Below are 21,324 nucleotides of genomic sequence, written 5' to 3' on the forward strand. Positions count from 1 at the left end.
AAGGTAATGAGGATGAAAGAAGACAGGTTTTGGGATCAGGGACTGGCAAACTTTTTCTGTGAAGGATTAGATGGTAAATATTTCAGGCTTTGCAGATCATTTTATTGGTGATGATATTGAGCAAAGGTGTCTCTCTCTAAGGTAGCAACTATTAATAGTCAGCAGTGCAGACAATTTCATAATTTCTAATTCTGGCATCACTGGTGCCTCTATTGCACTACATTACCCTCTAAAATGCATGCTTCTAGATAAAAAGATATTTCTCTCTCAGCCTTGAGACCACCATGTTACATGTAATAATAATTACACATTTAATAAATATTACTAGACACCAATAATGTATCCTAGCACTTCTGAAGGACCCTTTCCCATCTCAAGAACCTTCAAGTCTTATCTTTGTTATGCACATTTCTCCCAAGCCATTTGTGCTTTTTTTTAGATCTGATTTTTTTTAAGTGGTTGTGAAACATGCATCACACTCCTTTGCTCTAAGGATTATTCACTTTCTAATCTGAACAACGTGTTATGTTAAAAGAATATAGAGAATTTATTCAAGCCAAGAACTAAGGCACTCTCCTTATTCAGCCTCATGACAAGAAAAGAATAAATCACAGACATGCATTATCAGTACATAACCACAGTCAACTCCAATTGAAGACCAAAAAAATCCCGCTAAAAGGCAAGGAAAATGTCTTATGACTGCTATGCAATACTAAAAACCAAACAAAAAGAAAAAGGCTAGAAGAAAATATGCCAAATACTAACAGTGGCTGTCTTTTGGAGGTGAATTCATGGAGATATTTTTTTCTATTTTCCAAAGGTTATATATAATAGGCATATAATTATAATTATCTTAAAAGGTTAATGTAAAAGGTAGGGAAATGTTACTATGTTGCATTTTTTTTTAATTCTTGAATTTCTAACAGTATCTTGCTCTAGGATATTACCAGAATATGTTAAATTAGGTTAAAAATACTTAGGTTTATATACAAACTCTGCTTTCAGGTCTAAATTTATCATATAGCTTAAAACAATAAATTATTTTTCTCTCCATGCCTAGACAGTGACTCTTTGTTTAAATATTTCCAGACACCATACCCTCCTCATTAGCATTCCATTTTCTAGTACAACTCTCTTTTATCCCACTCACTGACAAAAACGTAACATGGCTGGCACACTGAGTATCGTGAGTTCAAACATGATTACTCATTATCATCAGAAGAGAAACTGTAGAAATACTGTGGTCTTGCTCTCTTCCTGCTTCTTTTGGGGATGCCTTACTCCATTGATCTCTCCCTAAGAATGGACAGCCAGATGTCAAAAGCAGTATCACAGAGCAAATGGCCATGCCAATAGCTGAGCCTGTTTAGTTTGGCAGCTGGGTCCTCTAAAAATGCCAGGTTAACATTAACAAGCTCTCACCCCCATCCCTACTCCAATGATGAAGAATTGGTGGGTAAAATCAGAGAGAAAGAGAGGAACGAAACCTAATGGGGAAGGAAAGAGACAGCTGTGGAGTGGCCCATAGGGATGTTTCTCCATTCTATTTTAAAAAGACCCGTTCAGCAGAAAGGAACAGATGGGAAGGTCTCTGAGAAGCAGTCAGCAGACTGAAGGCTTAAATCAAGATCCAGAAGGCTGCAATCTTCATACACAAGTACACCCAGAGTGCTTAAGCAGAGTAGTTCTGTACTCCATCAAGTCTTTATCCACTTGGTTCTTTCAGGCCCACTTACGGTTGGTACCACTTCAATAATACCTCCCAATTCCCAAAGAGAAAAACACACTTGCCCCAAGAAGTTCCATGACAGGAAACCTCTCTTTCAGGGCTGAAGACATTTTGGTTTGCACAACTGCCTTTGCCAAATCTGAGTGTGTACACATGCACTACAGAACTAGAATGGGACTTAGGACACTTGGGCTTTCTTCTACATCCTATCATATATGATTCAGAAAGTCCAATGCGGTGCACAAGATCTGAATTCATTCAACAATTATTTTCTGAGTGCCTACTGTGCACCAGGCATTCTTCTGGGTGCTCAAATGCAATTAAAAAAAATTACGATTATAGTAGAAGGGAATCCCTGATTAAAGGAATTATATTCAGAAATGAGAATGCCTAATCTACATTTCAATTGCTAACTTTCTTAGAGACAACACAATAAAATGTACATAGACACTGAACCTTATCTGAAAGTTAGTAAAATGGATGGACAGAGATACAAACTCTGGAATCAGAAATTGGGAGTTCAAATACTGGTTCTTCTCTGGGTAATTAACCAGCCTATTAAAAAAGATCTAAACAGTCTGATGTAAGAAGACCCTCACTCTGATCAGCCAATGGATCTTACAATAAAGATGATGATCAACAAGCCCCATTCATACCTAGAGGGTGTGCAATGTTTTTTTTTTTTCAAAGTGGGCCACTCAAATATGAGCAAAGTCTCTAATATTGTCAAATATTTGAAGAAAACATTTAACATAAAAGGAGATCAGAATGAACAAACAAAAACAATTAGGAAGAAAGAACTATAAAAACGGGAGGACACTTAAGAAAATTAAAATATCATTAATAAATGATAATCAATAAAACATAGAAATATTACATCCACAAAATAGGATAACTTTTCTTCCCAAAAACCAAGGTCTTAAAAATTAAAAATTATGTAGAAATTGTAAATACCACAGAAACATGAAAAACATATCCACAAATAAAACAAAAATAACAGACTAAAAATAGCAAACATAGACTTTAAAAAATAAGAACCAGTCCAGCCAATTTGTCATCTCAAAAATAAAAGCTGAAGAAAACAGAAGTAATAAAATCAAATAAATAATTCAAAAAATTCTCAGAAACGAACAATATGAGTTTTCATTCAGAAACACCACTAAATATACAACATAGTGGACAAAATAGACTCATACCTAGGCATATTCTCATGGAATTTCTGAACACTAATACTAGAGAAAAGATTCAATAATTTCAAGAATAACTGTTTTATACATAAGATCAAAAATCAGAGTGGCTTCAGATTTTTCAAAAATGTGACTGGAAACTAGAATATATTAGATATTTGAAAATTGTGAGGAAAGATAATTTCCAACTTTAAAAAAAAAAGTTTAAATCCAGTCGACTTATAAATTAAGTACAAGAGTAGAATAAAATCTTTTCTAGACACGCAAGTTATCAAAACTGTGCTTCCCAGGTAGCTCTTCTCAGGAGGATGTACTCCATCAAAACCAAGGTGAAAACAAAGAACACTCAGGATCCTAGTGCAAAACTAACACAAAGACGAGAAAGGCACCCCATGGGCAATGGAGAAAGGAAATCCAAAGGCAACAGCCATGGAGCAAGTCAAGAGAACAAAACGACCTATTTGGAACATATTTCAGAATTCTTTGGGGGAAATTTCTGCAATGAGAAGAAATTGATAGGATTCCTAATATATTAATGTATTGGAAGAAAATTTAATAAGGGAAGTTTTTACTTAAATTAGTAATACTTTTATAGAACACAGCAAACAATAACAAATTACTAAGCAAAAATTTTAAGACAATGACTAATTTTTAAAATTATGTTAATGTATATCTTTAATAAAATCTAAATTTTACCTATATAAAGTGCCTATCATACTTCTGGCATATAGTACTGGATATATTTAGCCACTATTTTAATGATGATTTCAACTATACATACATAACAGACTTCACTTCTGCTTCTTCCACTAAATGGTACCAAGGAAGTTACCTACCTAGAGCCTGTTGCCTCATATACAAAATGGGAATAACCACAATGTTAGCATCAGAGAGAATGTTTCTAAGCCATAATACTTGGTATACAACTAAGCATTTGATAAATATTTGCATATAAGATGTTTTATTACCTAAAAACCAAATCCTAATTTAGAAATAACAGCACTAAAAGGTCACAGAAATATAGTGGTTGAATGTAAGAGCTACAGTGTTTCTGAATGTTTAATCAAGGATTTTAAAACATTAAGATAAAAATAGCTGAACAGCCTCCACAGTATACGAAGAAAAAGAAAAGACCAATGAAACATTAGGGGGATGACTAGACAGGCCAAACCAAAATGAAACCCTAAAAGAAAAAGATGGGTAGAAAACCTTGCTAAAAGAATATACTGCTGATTACAAGAATAAAATGTCATCATCAAAATCATCAAATAAAAGTAATGTATGTGGATAATCAGTAGGCTGTGATAAAGATAGATGAGCACAGGTTAATAAATATCTTGTAACAGTGAGTTTATAAATAACTTAGATATTGTCTTTTTTGTTTGTTTTTGAAATGGAGTTTTGCTTCTGTTGCCCAGGTTAGAATGGAATAGTGCGATTTTGGCTTACTGCAAACTTCACCTCCCAGGTTCCGTGATTCTCCTGTCTCAGTCTCCCAAGTAGCTGGGATTACAGTCATGCACCACCACACCTGGCTAATTTTGTATTTTTGTAGAGATGGGGTTTCTCCATTTGGTCAGGGTGGTCTCAAACTCTGCGTCTCAGGTGATCTGCCCACCTTGGCCTCCCACAGTGCTAGGATTGATACCATCTTTATATTGCAAAGACCTCCCATTTGGGCCAGCACAGATATGCCTTTCATGAGAGAAGCTAAGTGTTTTCTAAGTTTTTAGCCTCGACAATGACCATCAAAAATCCCAGGGACAGAACAGAAAGGGATGATACCTTTTGAAACTTGAACAGTTACTTGTTGCCTTCTCAAGTTCCCATCACTGGCCTAATTGAGGGCTGTATGATTACTCATTGTGCTTACATACATTTCCCAAAAGAAAGTGAAAAAATACATTTTTACAAATATTTTATCAATAACTAATAAGATTTGCAAGAATAGCTTATGTTACTCCAAGTATAGCTAGTCATTTATATAAAGCACAGAAGGAAATGTTAATAATCCTTGGGGTAACTCTGAGGTATGTTAGTAGGCTTATTTAGTGGCAAGAGATCAAACACTGAAGTCATCTGAACTTGGGTTTGAATTCTTCCTCACTTGCTAGCTGCTCGCCTTAGAAAAATTATTTAATCTTTCTAGGCCTCAATTTTTTCATCTAGGAAATGGAGATATTTTCTAAGATGCTATGAAATTTTTTTTAAAAAAAGGAAATGGAGGCCAGGCATGGTGGCTCATGCCTGTAATCCCAGCACTTTGGGAGGCCCAGGCAGGTGGATCACGAGGTCAACAGATTGAGACCATCCTAGTCACCATGGTAAAACCCCGTCTCTACTAAAAATACAAAAAATTAGCTGGGCATGGTGGCGTGTGCCTGTAATCCCAGCTACTCAGGAGGCTGAGGCAGGAGAATTGCCTGAACCCAGGAGGCGGAGGTTGCGGTGAGCCGAGATCGCGCCATTGCACTCCAGCCTGGGTAAAAAGAGTGAAACTCCGTCTCAAAAAAAAAAAAAAAAAAAAAAAAGGAAATGGAGATAATATTAATCATCATCTCATAGGATTATTGTGAGCAAGTGGGATATTCAAAACAAGTAACAACCCTCCAGTATGGCCTGAACACAAACCCATCAGAACCTATACTGATCATCAATGACCAGCATAGCTGTATGTACCAGGGTTCACTGACTGAAGAGCAATTCTGGCTGCTAATTATCAGTGAGTGCCTAATAAATGTTAATAACTGGTATTGTTAGTTTCTTATTTGTGTTTTTATAATTTTTTTGTTGCTCTGGTGAATACAAAGAGTTTTCATGCCCAGAAAATATGTTTTCAAATAATTAGCTTAATATGGAAATTTAGAATATCTGGTATTGGAGAGTCAATTAACAAAACACTAGGGAAAAACAAAAGGAACTTAAACTCTCATCACTTTGAGCCATGCAGTAGGCACCTTGGAGAGCCACAAGATCTTGGCCCTCCTCTGGCTGCCTTCATCCATAATTTAAGATTCTGGTTCTCTTTTAATGTCCCATTTGGAAGCTTCCATAATGGAAGCTCAAGAAAAAGGCTCAAGATATCAAGTTCTAAATCCAAGCTTTGTGGCTAATTACGTGACCCTGGGTAAGGGAGTCTTCACATCCTTGTTTGTGAAACGGGAGGAAGAGCACCTGTTCCAGCTGCCAGGGTATCAACAGTGGCTCAGATGAGAAACTGTATTTTGGAAAGGACAGAGTATATGTAAAGCTAGGTGGCATGATTTCAGTAATGATGGCCCTGGGTTGAACCCCAGCAAACATGCAAGTGTCAAAGCTATCAGCTATTGAGTTTCAGTTGAAAACAAAACAAAACAAAACCCTGGCCAGGCAAAGCAGTCAGAGGAGGCAGGATTCATAAGGCTGCATAGTGGTACTTAGCAAGCAATAGACTGAGCATTAGTCAAGAAGAATCATTCTCCTTTACCATTAAAACCAGGGGCCTTAAAAATCACATTGCCACGTGTGTGCCTATGCCACAATCTTGCATGTTCTTCACATGTACCCCAAAACCTAAAATGCAATAAAATTTAAAAAAAAAACAGGGGCAAAAACGGCAACACCCTAGAAATCTAAATCTTAAAGCCTCTAAGAGCAGGAAGGAAGCAGAGATAGGAGGCAGAAATGGAGATCATGTGTCTGTCTTGACAAAATTGTGAAGTTGACCAAGTTTATTTTCAGCATCTTTTTTACCTTTTCTTTTTGATACTCCCCCTACTTTCTATTGTTTCACTTAAATCCCAACCCCAAGCTGTAAGGCCAGAGTACCCTCATGATACCACCTGGCTGGCTGGTACACCCAAGCCCTACTCCATAGGCAAGCACCTACCAAGGCTTAATCTCTCCAGAAAATGACTCACGTTCTGAAAATTATATCCTCCCCCAAGCTTTGAGAATTAGAAGCCCTCCTATTCCATTCCTACCCTACCTGGAGTGAGTTATTGCAAAATAAATGAATTAACAAGGAATAGTAAATAGTCCCATTTGTAAAGAAAATTCTGAAGATGATAAAGTCCTGATCCAGTATTCCCAAATGTCCTAATTAGGAAATTGGATGAACATCTTTTTAGGCAGCATCTTTATCAAATTTCAACTCTACAGCTTATTAGCTGTGTGACCATGAGCAAGTTAAGCTTTCTGAGTCCCTTTTTAAATTTGAAAATAGGGATGATAATCATACCTACCTGAAAGGGTTGATGTGAAGATTAATGAGTTAATATATGACAAACACCTAGAATAATGCCAATCATGTAGTACAGGAATATTTTTCATAGTTATGTATTTACTTTGCAGGTATAATACTCCTTATCTGTCCTACCCAGCACCTGTATCTTCCAGCAGGAACAGTACCTTCTCTAAGGGCTAGGACATCTAAATTCCTGGTGGCCCTTGCTCTTTCAGTCATCTCTTCTATCCTTTCTATCTTCAAAATGTTCCTCTCCACTAAGTCAATGTGCCTAGTCAATAAACACTCTAAAGTATTTTCTACCTTTTATAAAACTTTCCTTTAACATGTTTCTGGTCTAGGTATAACCCTTTATCTTCCTTCTTTCAGCATCTTGCCACATTTATATTGACCTTCATCTCTCTCTTGCTATAACTATTTCTTCTTTCTACTTCAATACATTTCCATCTTTTCATTTCATCAGGAGTAGCCTTCTCATCACCCATTTAATCCTGAAAACATTATTATATGAATTTGCCTCCCCATTTCATCAGAACGCCCTTTACTGCTTGCCAAGCCCAGTGGGCACTTCCTAGCACACACCTTGCTGGCTGGCTGTGCATCTCGCCTCACTGACACACCCCATTCGGAAATGGTGTGTCCACCACCACTGGCTGTCTCTGCTTGTCTCCTTCAGTTTCCTACTTTCTGCTCCTTGTCCCATCCCTTAAGTCCTGCACTGTCTGGCAATCCCACTTTTCTCACATGAGGGAATCTCCTACTCTTGCTCACCTTTCCTCTTGCCTTAGATGTCATATATGTAGAAGGATAGAAGGATTTCTGTTTTTGTTTTGTTTTGTTTTGTTTTGTTTGAGATGGAGTCTCACTCTGTTGCCCAGGTCAGAGTGCAATGGCATCTCGGCTCACTGCAACTTCCCCCTCCCTGGTTCAAGCGATTCTTCTGGCTCAGCCTCCGGAGTAGCTGGCTCTACACGCACATGCCACCACGCCCGGCTAATTTTTGTATTTTTAGTATAGGTGGGGTTTCGCCATGTTGGCCAGGCTGGTCTCAAACTCCTGACCTCAGGTGATCCGCCTGCCTTGCCTTCCCAGAGTACTGAAAGGATTTGAAAAGCACCACGTGTGAGCATGTGGGCAGAAGGCACTAGAGGAGGGAAGAACAGCCTCAACAAAGACAGGAGGGGTCCAAGGTGTGGTAAGTCCTCATTTAATGGTCCTCAATAGGTTCTAGAAAACGACAACTTTAAGTGACACGACATATAATGAACCCAATTTACCGTAAGTTAATTGATATAAACAGGAGTTATGTTCCTACAACATATTTCTGGTCCTAAAAACCTAAACTTCTAAATAAAGATCCCAAACATGTCTAATATAAAACACTGAAATCAATGTGAGCTATACATACATTTTTCAAAGATAGAATAAAAACAAGTAAGATAATAAGTCACCCAAATTTTTAGTGCACCTGTGAGTGAGGGTGGTCATAGCGCGGTGGGCTACATCAAGGAACAAAAGTTTGCAAAGTGAAAACTGTCAGAAGCACCTCCAGCCACCATGCAGTTCAAAGACAAAGGAGAACAACCCACAAAGTGGGTTCACTGAGCACTTCTGTACCACACTGTTTACGGTTACACATCTGCTTCATTATGGACTACGTCATGAATTTTTATTTTACTATCATCTGCAGCCAAATGTACACGAAGAGCCCAGGAAACAGTAGCTGAGCTTGGCTGAAGATTCAGGAAGATTCCTAAGGGTAAAGAGAGGGACATCAGCCTGGAGCAGGAAATCCTGCCAATCTGGGAGGGGCCCTAAATGCCAAGAGATTTGGACTTTATTTTATTGGCAGTGCAGAGTCTTGAAGAGTTGGAAGCAATTATGTATCTATCACTCCTTAGAACTAAACAGTCCCAAATCCTATCTTCTGTTTCACCTAAGAAGCCCTTCTAATATCCTTATCACCCTATTACTACATTACTTTAGCTTCTCCCTTGTTTTTTCAATCTTTCCAGACTGTGAGCAAACTTTCCATTGCAGTTAGTTCATTCTATTTAAAAAACAAAACAAATCCATATAATAACCTCTCCAGGGGAGTCTGGGGCAGTGGGAGGACCATTGCTGTGGGTATGGCAGCTCCGAGCACAGCCCCTATTGAGCCTTCCTGCTCACATGCCCTGCCCACGTCCCAACCTTTTTTTTTGCTGTGACACATTTATGACAGAAATCTTGAAGCTCTGACTGGACTGTAAGTTTCAGGAGCAGTAAGTTCAATAGCCGTAGATTCTTTTGTATTTCCCAGTGCCATTCAAAGCGCTGAGCTTATAGCAAGTGCACAGTGAATACTTAAAGTAGCAATTTACACCAATTGCATGCTGGGATACAGGTGAATTTGGAAGGCAGCATGAGAAAACTCCAAGACCTGGAGCTCCGTAAAAAGAGAGAAAGCAAAAGTATAGAAAGCTAATACTAAAATAAACACTCCACTGAAAATTTCATCCAAAAATCCAAAAGAATTTTCCCCATTGCAGAGCCCAATTAAGCAATTTTTTGTTTTTATTATAATGCCATTTTTCTTAAGTAACAAAGGTTTCCAAAAAACAACTAGTAAATCAGAACCAAATTATCAAACTTGGACAAATCAGAAAGCAATACAGCAGAGTGAAAAGCAAGGAATCTGGCATATGGCAGACATAGCCACAAAGCCCAGTTCTACCACAAATTAGCTGTGTGACCTCAGGAAAATTACTTAACTTTTCTGGACCTAAATTCTCTCAATGATTAGACAGGAGAAAAACTCACATAGTTCATTGCATTATGAAAACTAAGTTTTAGAGAGAGGGCATACAAATCCTGGCTCAGAAGAATCACAAAATAAAATTAGGTTTTGGTTTACTCAACAAATAGTTGATTGCTTCTGTTAGCCAGATATGGTTGTAGGCACTGCCAATAGATTAGAGAATTTAAAAAGTCAAATACATGTGTTCATGGATTGGAGGTCACTATCTTTAGCCCTTGTGAGAATAGAATGAAAGCTCCAGTCTCTTTCCCCATGAAAATACATATAATTTTCAGATACAAATTGTGCCTACAGTTGCAAGGGGGTCAAGGGTCTCAGGAAATCCTTTGGTTTCCTCTTGTGATCTTACATTAAGAACTCTGCCCTTAGATCAGTCAGTGTTTCCTGAATAAGTTTAGTAAGAAAGACTCAGGATGCATGTTAGATTCAGGCCCCTATTTCTGATTTACCTGAAAAGATTATCCTAGTGTGGGAAGTAGGAATATGGATGTTATCAAGTGCCCCAGGAGAATCTTACCGTCTAAGGAAACACTGCCTAAGAGCTCAAACTCTGGCACACCTGGTTTTCCTAAGCTTAGCCACCCTACTATCTAACTATAAATCAAATTCTTCTAGATCCTGGCATATGGTAGGTACTCAGTGTACTTCTGAGTGATGGGAAATAAATACCTTATCCACGATATACTTCCCTAGATGACTAACACAAAATAGCAATCCCATTTATCCAGGCAAAATTATCTACTAAATGACCACAATGTAAAAAAGTTTAGAAAGCAGAAAGAAATGCTTAGAAAACAAACTTAGAAAGCAGAAAAAAATGAAAGGCAGGACTACGGCATCCCAAAGCACTGATACATACCTGGTGCTACTCTCAGAGATGAAAAGAGATCAAAAAAAAAAAAGGGTAATGACTTGACTGAGGCTAGGATTTGATGCTCCATCTCCAACACCATCCCCTTCTCTATCACTATCCTAATTTCTTGGTTACTAGTTTCACCTTCTCTTCCACCAAAAACACCACTGGTCATCAAGCAGGCAACAGACAAACTTCAAACCAAATCAAGCACAAAGTACACCTATGGAAGCCTGGTTAATAACATCACATTTTTTCCTCCATGTACTGCACAGGCATATTCTCCAAAAACAAAAACAAAACCCTCAACTGAAATGTTCACATGTTACAACCTCAGACAACAAGTATTAGGGCAACCATTTGCCTCGGAGTTCTGTAGTAACCCTAAATTCAAATACTCCATTCTATGGTTCCAGAGACCAGTGGGAAGCCCTGGAAAATCCCAATATGTCAGTATCCAAATCACATCTCCAAGATAGTCTTTTGCACTTGAAAACAATCCCACTATCAGGCCCCATAACCAATATGTGGCTGAGTAAAATGTGGTCTTTGCAAGTGAACCGAGCACTGCATCCATTGTATAAATGGACACCTGTTGCAAGACTGTTCTAAATCAGAATCACCCAGGGCAGCAAAATATAACCTTACCCCTGCCATCCCCAAAACTTAACCATACAAGAAACTGACCTTTTCTCAGGCTTCACGAGATGGAGTCCATAACAAACCTCGGCAGGCAAGAGCAATTCTTTTCAGGGATAGGTAAGTTTTTCCCATTCTAGCTAAACTCGCCTTCTGTAACCTCTCAAAATTAGTCCTTTCCTTTCTGACCTAATTTCCCCCCCCCCAAATAAGCTCTCCCTGGCCTGTTTTCCTTATCTAATTGTTTTTCTACAACAACAGCAAAGTCAAAAAACACAACTTGATGACAAATTCTTATTACAAGTTACTATTTAGAAGCCTTCTTTTATATGCCAAAACAAGTGGCATTTCTGAACTATATCCATGCTTGGTGCCTATACTTAACATCTGCCATAGTTATGCTGCTCAATCTTGTAGCAGCGTAGCTCAAGAAACTCACCTCTGGAAAACTGTCTTTCTAATCCCATCTAACTACCTGTATAGCCCCATTAATCTAACTCTCTTATCTTTGTGAGGTCCTCATTATCAGAAGATAAGCACAGGGTGAAAAATACAAATAAAGAACACATGTGAGACACCACCAATCTGGAAAACCATTCAGCAGTTTCTAATAAAGTTAAAACATATGCACTATATGACTTGAAAATCACACTTCTATCTATTTACACCAGAGAAATAAACTTAGGTTCCCACAACAACCTGTAACCAACTGCTTTTTAGTGGTTTACTCATAATTACCAATTACTGGAAACAAACTAAATGTACTTCAATTGGTGAATAAACGGCTGTTTAGATACTCCATGGAATAATAGTGAGCTATGAAAAGAACTGAACTATTGAATCATGCAACAACATGGAAGAATTTCAATGCATTTCACTTAGTGAAAGAAACAAGACTCAACTGGCAACAGAGCGTATAATACCATCTATATGAAATCTAGAAAAGGTAAAAATCTAGGCAGCCATTTGTCTAGTTCTGTAGTAAACCTAACTTCAACTATTCCATTCTATGGTCCCAGGGACAGAATTCACAGCAGTACTTATCAGGGGCTCTGGGTGGAGGGAAGGACTGACCACAAAGGGACACAGGAAACTTTACAAGGTATATGAATTGTTCTGTTTCTTGACGGTGGTAGTGGTTATAAGAAACCATTTTTTGTTATATAACTTCAGCAACAGGACATACGTCAGCAGGAGAAAATGTCTTTCATTTCATACCTGACTTTTCATAGCCCAAGTATAAAGGAGATCATTTTCCCCCAAAATATTTAGAGCATCTCTTTTCACTAACGACTTCTCTTAATTCATTTACCAAAACTTAAAGTACTATAAAAGCTGATTCTACTGTATGTAAAATGCATCCAAACAACCCAAAGTTTAAAGCCAATTTAAATACCAATAGAAAACCCTGAAAGAGTGAGAAATGAAGAAAAAGGGGGATTAGAATTGCAACGGGGACTAGAGTTTCAAAATTAATAGTGAAAGAGTTTGAATGGTACTTCATCCTGAAAAGAGAGACAGGGACATTTATCTGGTATTTAACCAAATTTAGCTTATAATTGAAAATATGTGTTAATTCTTAGAACAAAAAAGAAACCTTTTTTTTTTTTTTGGTCATATAACTTTAGCAACAGGACTTATGTTTTCAGTACAAAATATCTTTCATTTCATACTTGACTTTTCGTAGCCCAAATATAAAGGAAACATTTTCCCAAAAATATTTAGAGCATCTCTGTTCACTAAAGACTTCTCTTAATCCCCAAAAGGTCTTAATATTTCTCTTTAATCCCTATCAAGTCAATATTCTAGTCAATTTTCTCTTCTTTAATGGTTGTCTGGCCTAGCTCAGTCAGATCTTAATTGGGCTATGGCATATTATTCCAATAGTTTCTCAATGTCACTTTCATGGAGTCGATGAACTATTTTCTCTTTTGCAAGATCTGGAATTTCCTTGCAATCAACTTACTTTGCATACATATATGGATGGGTGATGATCAGGCAATCAGAAAGAGACCAGGCTACAAAATAGCTGGTGTTAAGTGGCAAGTAAATTTGTGGTAGAGAAAAATTATGTAAGTGATGAGTCTTTAGTGAATATACTCATAACTTTTACTTCCCTCTGTTGCCTCATAACTGTACAGAGTCAGATAATGAATACATCAAATAGTACATTTTAAGCTGAGGATACCTTGCATTTTATCAATTACACATTGTTGGTGTTCTTCCAACTTGATAACCTACATTACCTCATTGAGCCAGCCTGTAATATCATGGGGCTATAAAAATGGCTTAGATGCTTTCCTAAGTATGGCAGGAAGACAAGGTGAAACAGACAGCATCATCACCATCATCTTGTCTAACATCTTACTCAGTGTTTAATGAGCACCTACCACAAACCAGGCCTTAAGAGCTTCCCCTGTACTAGCTGAACCTTCTCAACATGCTATGAGGTCATAACCATTAATATTCTCATTTGATAGACAGGCAAAGGAGTCTCAGAGCTGTTCAGTGGATTACTGAGGCACCCAGCAGGTCCTGGGTGGAGCTGGGGTTCACATCTAGTCTGGTTGCCAATCTTGCACATTTAAAGATGACACAGTGACTGTTATGATCCCCAAGGGGAGAGTCGTGCACTGTGGAGGCAGTGAAAAACCAGGAGCAGGGCTGAGCCCATTCTGTACCCCAGGTCTCAAGGGCAGCTGTAGCTCCAAGAACAACACCCCATAGCCAATTCACAAACATCTGTCAAATCACTTGAGACTCAGGATTTGCCAAATAGAACACAAACACTTTCTGCAGCAGGAAGGGCAGGGAGTAGGGAGGAGCAAAGGAATAAAACTTGCCAAGGGGCTCTTGCCAGCCCCAGCGTTCCGGGAAGGAGGCTGCTGCAGGCAGTGAGGTGGGCCGCCGCTGCCACCTGACAGCTGCCATCCTGTCCTGCTCTTCACATGGGAGGTGAGCTGTACAAGTAGCTTCTTGCACCCACACTTTAGAAAAATCAGACTAAATATAGCCATGTTTGCTCTCATGAGCCAGCTCAGAGCAGGTGGTGCTGCCACATTTCACTTCAGAAAACTGGGGAGGAATCAGCTTGATTTACAAGAGAGCAGCTTTCTTCAGTTGCTCTTGTGGTTTCAAAAGGACCATATGCAAGATCCAACTGGACTGCGGGGAGTGTGGCAGATTTGGCCAAGCAGATAATAGAGCCCTTAAGAAAAGGACTTTACCAGGCATGAGTTAGGAGGCTCCCCATTCACTTTCCTTCCTATGAAGGGCTCAACTGCCACATCCCTGGGATGTGGGGGAAATCCATTAGGAAGCATGCATTATACAGCACTACTCAGTTTCATGCCCTTTGCCCGATTCCCACACATCAAAATCCTACTCAAAATCTCACTCAATGCTACTCCTTTCGTTAGGGTATCCCCATCCAGCTCATAACTAAATGCTCCATTTGTTCTCAGACCTCCCACGTTATGGTGCTTGTACTTTTATTTAGCACTTGTATCATTCAGCCTAATCTGCTTCTCTATCTCCCTCCCCCAAGTGAAGGCTGCAGGGGAGGGCTTGGGCTGGCAGGGGGCTGAGTGGGCTAAGCTCCCTTCTTTATTAGACTCTCCACCACATCTCACAGAGTTCCCTGTACATGAGTGCTACTCAACTGTTTATCAACAGAAATGCACAACCTGCTTGAATGCCAGTGAATGAGGATCTGCACCATCCCCTCTTTCTAATTAATTAAATGCACAACAGCTGACACTCACTCGCCAGTGTTCAAGCATGGGCTTCAGATCCCCAGCTTCCCCCACCCTTATAACATGTCACCCCATCATCCAGTGTGACTCATCATTACCGAGCACAGCTACACCAGCAAAGATTTCCCAGTTCCACTTCTCAGCCCCAGCCCTTGTTTCATCAGGCATGAGAGAACAGCCAGGCAGATGAGAAAGAAAGGGTGACATAAAAGGAAGGGATGGGCTAGGCAATACATCTGTACAATTAGACTGAAGCCCTGTCTGAACTAGCTAAGAGGGCTACATAAGGGATGGGGGTGGCAGGGATCACTGCCACAGCAGGTTTCAAACTAGCTTTGAAACCTGGAGGACCCAATTCTTGTTCACACAGTCACTGGACAGGAATCTTCAATGGTGAACTTCTAGTCGCCATTCTCCCTCCTAAAACAAAGTGATCAACAGAAACCGCTAGAGCAGGAAAGTCAGATTTGGTGGTCTAGAGGACATATTAAAAATAAGAAAAAAAAGACCCTTGGGAAGGGATGGGAGAGCATGAGGGAGTAATTAGTTTAACAATCATACCATGATGCTGCTGCAGGGATAAGTACCTATGAGGGAAACGTGTCCATGGTCTCGTTGCTTTCATAACATCTGCTCTGCAGAGGAACACAGTTAGAAGCGCTCATCAAGTGTGTATGAGAGTTACTGTGGAAATCAAAAGCAGTCATAAACCCACCCATTCCTTCATTTGTCTCTATTCATTCATTCAAGCTTCATGGATGAGACATGAGACACAGTCCTTGCCCTTAGAAAATGCCACCAGTAGAAGAGGTGCATTCAAATGATGTTCTCAGCAAGAAAAGGTAGATAGGAAAGCACAGGTGAGCTAGCACCAAGAAAGTCACACAGGGGCAGGAGGGAGCTTCTTGTGTCCTGTGAGGGAAATCCAACAGAATCACACTTCTGGTCTCCCTCTTCACCCTCTGAGTCGTCCTCAGGAGAGGAAAAGTCAACTGTCTGATGAGCAAGTCTGTGAAAAGGCACAAAGCATAGGTTCCCCACCTCTTCCTTCAGGTCCCACCTGCCTGCTGCAGGAGCCCAAGTTCTCTCTGCTCTCCAGCCTGTCAGTGATACACAGCAGGGGGCCCCAACCCCTGGATTGGAAACTGGTATCAGTCTGTGACCTACTAGGAACCGGGCCACACAACAGAAGGTGAGCAGTGGGGCAAGCAAGCATTGCCACTGAGCTCTACCTCCTGCAGATCAGCGGAGGCATTAGATTCTCATAGGAGTGCAAACCCTACTGTGAACTGCACATGTGAGGGATCTAGGTTGCCCACTCCTGCCTGATGATCTGAGGCGGAACAGTTTCATCCCAAAACCATCCCCATACCCCTCCATGGGAAAATTGTCTTCCACGAATCTGATCCCTAGTGCCAAAAAAGTTGAGGACCACTAGTATAGAGGGAGGCACCCCTATGATGAGTAAGTTCGCTGCTGGGTACAATATCAGCAAGCCTACTTACCCTCCAACCCAAAGTCAGAAAAAATAACCCACTGTAGCCTTGTGATAAAATTGATGTTTTTTTATCTCCCATGTGACTCCTTTTACTCTGTGATACAGTTCTGAATTCAAGTTGGGTAAGGGTCATCATTTATGGGGCTGCCAAAGCCAAGTGTTTACCATGACTGCTTCTATTTGTCACAAATGTTTGATGCTATCTCATTTCCCATTTTCCCAGTCACTGTTATTATTACTTAGCCTTAAAGTATTAATGGTGATGGGTAGTTTCTTCCCTCTCCTACAGGAGAAAAACATAGAACCTGAGAACTGAATGACTTATCGGAAGATTTTGGTAAGCCAATTTGTTCATTTTTGATGGAAAATTCAGATCCCTTAATACAGATGTCATTAAGAGCACATGGCCTTCCATTAAACATGTCTTTCTTGGGGAGAGAAGTGAGTGTTGAATATTGGAAGCCATTCTTCTGCCACGTGAGTGGTGCTATGCTGTCAAACGTGGAACAGAAATTACCATGTACAATGTCCATTCTCCATACTTTTTTCATAAATCTCTGAGGATAAAGCAAGAAAAGGAATTGGGCATGAGGAGTAAAAAACCCTTCTCTAGCTCTGGGGATGCATACATTTATATGTCATTCATGAAACAATGACTGTGGGCCTCCGAAGTGCCAGGCACCATCCCTGGAATACAGAGATGAATATGACACTGTCCCTAATGAATCCACTTTTTTCTTCTCCCTGAATAATATTGCAACCTGTTTCTGTTAGTAAACATCAGCAGGGGCAACCATCTACACAGTCTGTCCATAGAGAATGGATTAGTTTGGGGTCCCTGATACCTCCTTCCTAAGGGTCCTAGTTTCTACTCCTGTTCATTTGCTTCACAAGACACTTTGTTTTTGTTTTTGTTTTTAAAAAAGACAATGGATGCCAATATAATTCTACTCCAAATACAGAACATAAGGTTTTACGCTGTTCTGTGGCTGGAATGCACACCTGTAAGCTGCCCATAAATGCAAAACATGGGTCACAATCAGGTTAGTAAACAAAAGTAGGATGATGTAATTAAATTGAGAAGAAAACATAACCCAAAGTGGCCACAGAACAATAAACAAAGAGCACCTCTTTTTCATCTTAAACACACAGCTGCAGGTTCGGCTGAGTGAGTGAACTACTTGCTATTAACATTTTTACAAGTTCAAGTTTACTTAAAAACGTTACACATAGTAAAAACCTTCTAATTTGTTACTAATTAGAAAAACTGGCTGGCATGAATAAGTGAAAATTCAGGATAGAAAACACATGCCAAATAGCATACCTTTTCTTAACAGGGATGAGAGTATAAGTAACATTTACTTAGGATCCAGGTTCCAGACATCCTTCTAAAAGCCCTCTCCTTTATTTAATCCTCACAATGTTCCCAGCAAGTAACCAGTAGTGAGCCCATTTTTTTTTCCAGATATGAAAACTATAGCTTAGTTGTTAAGTAATCCATACTGTATTTTCTATTTCAGTTCCTCTGGCAAAACTCCTTATTCTCTGAAGCAGCATTTCTCAAAGAGTTGAGTAAACTGGTCATTACATGCCATGGCTTGGCAAATTGATACGGGATGGCAGGGCGCTGCAGGACATTTATTATCTCTGGCCACAGGCACAAAATACCAATAGCAGCCACCAGCAGCAGTTCCTACATATCCCAAATGTGCCCAGGGACAACGTTACTCGGCAGTAGATGTAAACTACCGCCCTAAACAATTTTGGGGGCATCAAGATAAAAGACTGAAAAGATGAACACTTCCTTTAAAAATCTCCTGTCTTTAAATCTGTCAGACATCTCTTACTGTATGGCATTTAGGCTTCTAAGAAAGCCCCATTTACCCTTATAGAACCAGTTACAAAAGCTCCCATGAGCATATATGCCATGCAATTCATGAGCACTGAGTACCTATTATGGGCCAAGTACTGTGCTATGAACTGGGAATATAAAGTCCAAGTCAAACCCCCAAGGGGCTTAGAGTCTAGTAAGAGACAGGTTAAGTATGTTAAATGTTAAGATAAATGTGAGCAGGAGGCACCTCCCATAGACTGGAAAGACTGCTGAGAAGGCAGAAGGAAAAGGAGGACTAGGACAGGTTCCCAGAGGAAATGCCATTTTCTCTGAGGCTTGAAAGACGAAGCAGGAGTAACTAGGAAGGGACTGATCCAGGCTGACGTCTTTGCAAAGACCAAAGATAGGAATCATATTTGCAGTTAAAGATTCAAATTCATTATTTGAGACCTCATTGTGAATCAAAGTCAGAATCACCTGGTAACCAGACAGGTACTTTAACTAAATAAATCACTAGAAAATAAACTCTCCATCGTCCACATGTACTCCCTTCCTAAGTTCTTGTTTGCGTAAAGTCTGGCTTCACTGGTGTAATCGCCCATCAGGCAAGAAATAGGACAAATTTATACTTCTTACAGTGAACAAGAAATTGTTTTCAAGAACAGTGTGAACTAGCAACAAGGGGCAGTGTCCCTCTCTTGGGGACACAGGAGTGGTGAAGAGGAGAGATCATATCAGAGTCATCTGATGGGTGACGTAGAAGGGATACTTCAGGAGTAGGTCAACATATCCTTAGTCTAAGCTCAAAATGAACTTTATCTCGGTTTTTTTTTTTTTTTTTTTTTTGGCATCTGATCTGAAGTCTTGACTATCAATGGTAACGATGCAAAAAACCAAACCAAAACAAACAAAAAAGGCCAGATTGTCACCCTTTCGGTACGTTTGCACAGAAAAGAAAACCTAGAAAAATATTTGTTAAGAGAGAGGACTTCATTTTTGCTAATAAAGTTAGGAAAGCTGGAAGTGGCTGGCTGTGGATCTCTGAACCTGAGATAACACAAAGGCAAAGAGTTTTTAGAGTTTATGGGTGCTGAGTGTAGGAGCTGGGTTGTTGCTATTTCGGGTTGTTAAGACAGTCATTATAAGGTGAGCGAGAGTCAGATTAGATCAGTTTGTTTCTCCTGGGGCAGGGAGGAGAGGGAGGAGCAAGCCAGCCCTTATGGTTTCTTCTAGTCTCTGTCTCTAGCCTACAAGGAACAGGCTCATTTCCCTTTGGCAAGGCGCCTGAAGCAGCTAGCAGGCATGCCCTCCTCTCCCTGCCTCAGTTCCCCTCTGACCTGACCGCACTCAGGAACCATAATTCTGTAGGTGAACGGACGCTCCCATTTCGTCTCACCATCATTCAGGCACAGCTTGACCTCTAATGTGACATCACAAACGCTTCTGGTCCACAATTTTTTTTTTCCTTCTTCAGAAACTACCCTAAACAAGGAAGCTCGTGTTCCAAGGTAAGAGAATCTGAAACGAAAAACTCGGGACCCCTCACGAGCACGCTGCTTTCAACCAGGAAGTTCAAGGGAGGCAGGGCTGTAAGGTCAAAACTGCAAAGCCGAAGCTCAAGACTGACTGTAAGCAGAAAGTGGTCTTCAGAGAAAAGGATTCACCCAAATCGAAGAGGTTGTTGCACTTCTTTTCCCTGGCTGATTACATTTCCTGCCTGGAAACTTTGCTAAGCCCGGGGCGCTGGCTGTTAACAGCGGAGGCAGGTGTAGGGATACCTCCACCCTCTGGGTCTACCTGCGGCCGCCGCTGCTGGGTGCACAGGACGAAGGGCCCTCGACCCAATCCCAGTCCAAGCTTCCGGAGGACGCACCTGGCCCGGGGACGTCTCCCACGTGAGGGGGTGCCAACCAAGCATCCCCAGCCCCGGGGCCACGCAGTCTGCTCCGGCGGGAGGGGGCGCTGAAAAAGGGCGTCTCGGGGCCAGCACCTCGTGCCGGACCCTCCGGCTCTCCCCCCAGGTCCAGCATATCGTTTCGCGTCAGGGACACTCTTCTCCACACCTTCTACCTCCAAGTCTTGCGCACCTACCCTTCACGTCTCTCCAAAGCAACTGAATGAAAGCGCCTACTGGCCTTGGCGGCGCAGGTGAGTGCCCAGAGGTGGAGGAGGAAGGGGCCCGCTCTCCGCCACCCGCTTTCCTCGCCTCCCCCACGATCGCCAAGCTTCCTCCGGGAGGGATGGCTTGGGGTGCGCGGGTTAAGAGGGAGCTTAAAAATGCCCCAAGCGTCCCTTACCTTCCACAGCCATTCTCTCAGAGCTTTCCTAACACATGCATAATTTTCTCGGCGAGGTACTCCTGCCCCGCACGCCCCCCCGCTCCTCTCGCTTTCGCCTAAATATTCTGCGCTCATCAGCTCCAGGACCAACCTGCCGCGGTCACGCAAAGCGAGGCAGCCGGCTCCCGGCTCGGCGCGCGCAGGGCGGCCTGGGAAGTGTAGTTCCCTCCCTTCGTTCGGACTCGGGAGAGCACCTCGAGTCCTTCGCGGGGCGCCATCTGGTCCCCACGATCCGACGGCAGCTCCAGCTTCAGCTGTCCAGGCCGAGAAGTTGTGAGGGGACCCGGAGTGCCTGGGAGGGTGTGGGTCGAGGGAAGCGGTGCGGACTACATCTCCCAGGAGGCCGTGCGCTGCGATCGGTTCGGTGCTAAGAGTAGTAGGGACCCGTGATTGAGCTCTTCCCAGTCCTTGACGAGCGGTTTGGCCCGTAGCAGGTGTGGTGAGGTGGGCAGGTGGCGTTCGGCT

The 21,324-nt window shown here is 41.1% G+C and overlaps 1 protein-coding gene across 11 annotated transcripts in view; it reads right to left on the reverse strand.

The window, feature by feature from the left end:
* The window catches only part of SAMD12 (sterile alpha motif domain containing 12), a 509,648-nt gene extending 488,633 nt beyond the window's left edge, over positions 1-21,015 (reverse strand). For 8 of the 11 annotated variants that reach the window (XR_012514162.1, XR_012514159.1, XR_012514160.1 and 5 more), the window contains exon 1: positions 20,818-21,004. Coding sequence is in view for 4 of the 11 variants with exons in the window: in XM_074387079.1 (XP_074243180.1) it covers positions 20,818-20,830 (13 nt within the window). In the remaining 7 variants the exon portion in view is untranslated. Of the gene's footprint in view, positions 1-20,817 lie in introns of all 11 variants that reach the window. The other 3 variants (XM_074387078.1, XM_074387077.1, XM_003933109.4) reach the window with 3 other exon arrangements.
* Positions 21,016-21,324: the final 309 nt, after the last annotated feature.

This window comes from Saimiri boliviensis, chromosome 15 (genome assembly GCF_048565385.1).
Source record: "Saimiri boliviensis isolate mSaiBol1 chromosome 15, mSaiBol1.pri, whole genome shotgun sequence".
In the NCBI taxonomy this organism is placed as follows: domain Eukaryota; kingdom Metazoa; phylum Chordata; class Mammalia; order Primates; family Cebidae; genus Saimiri; species Saimiri boliviensis.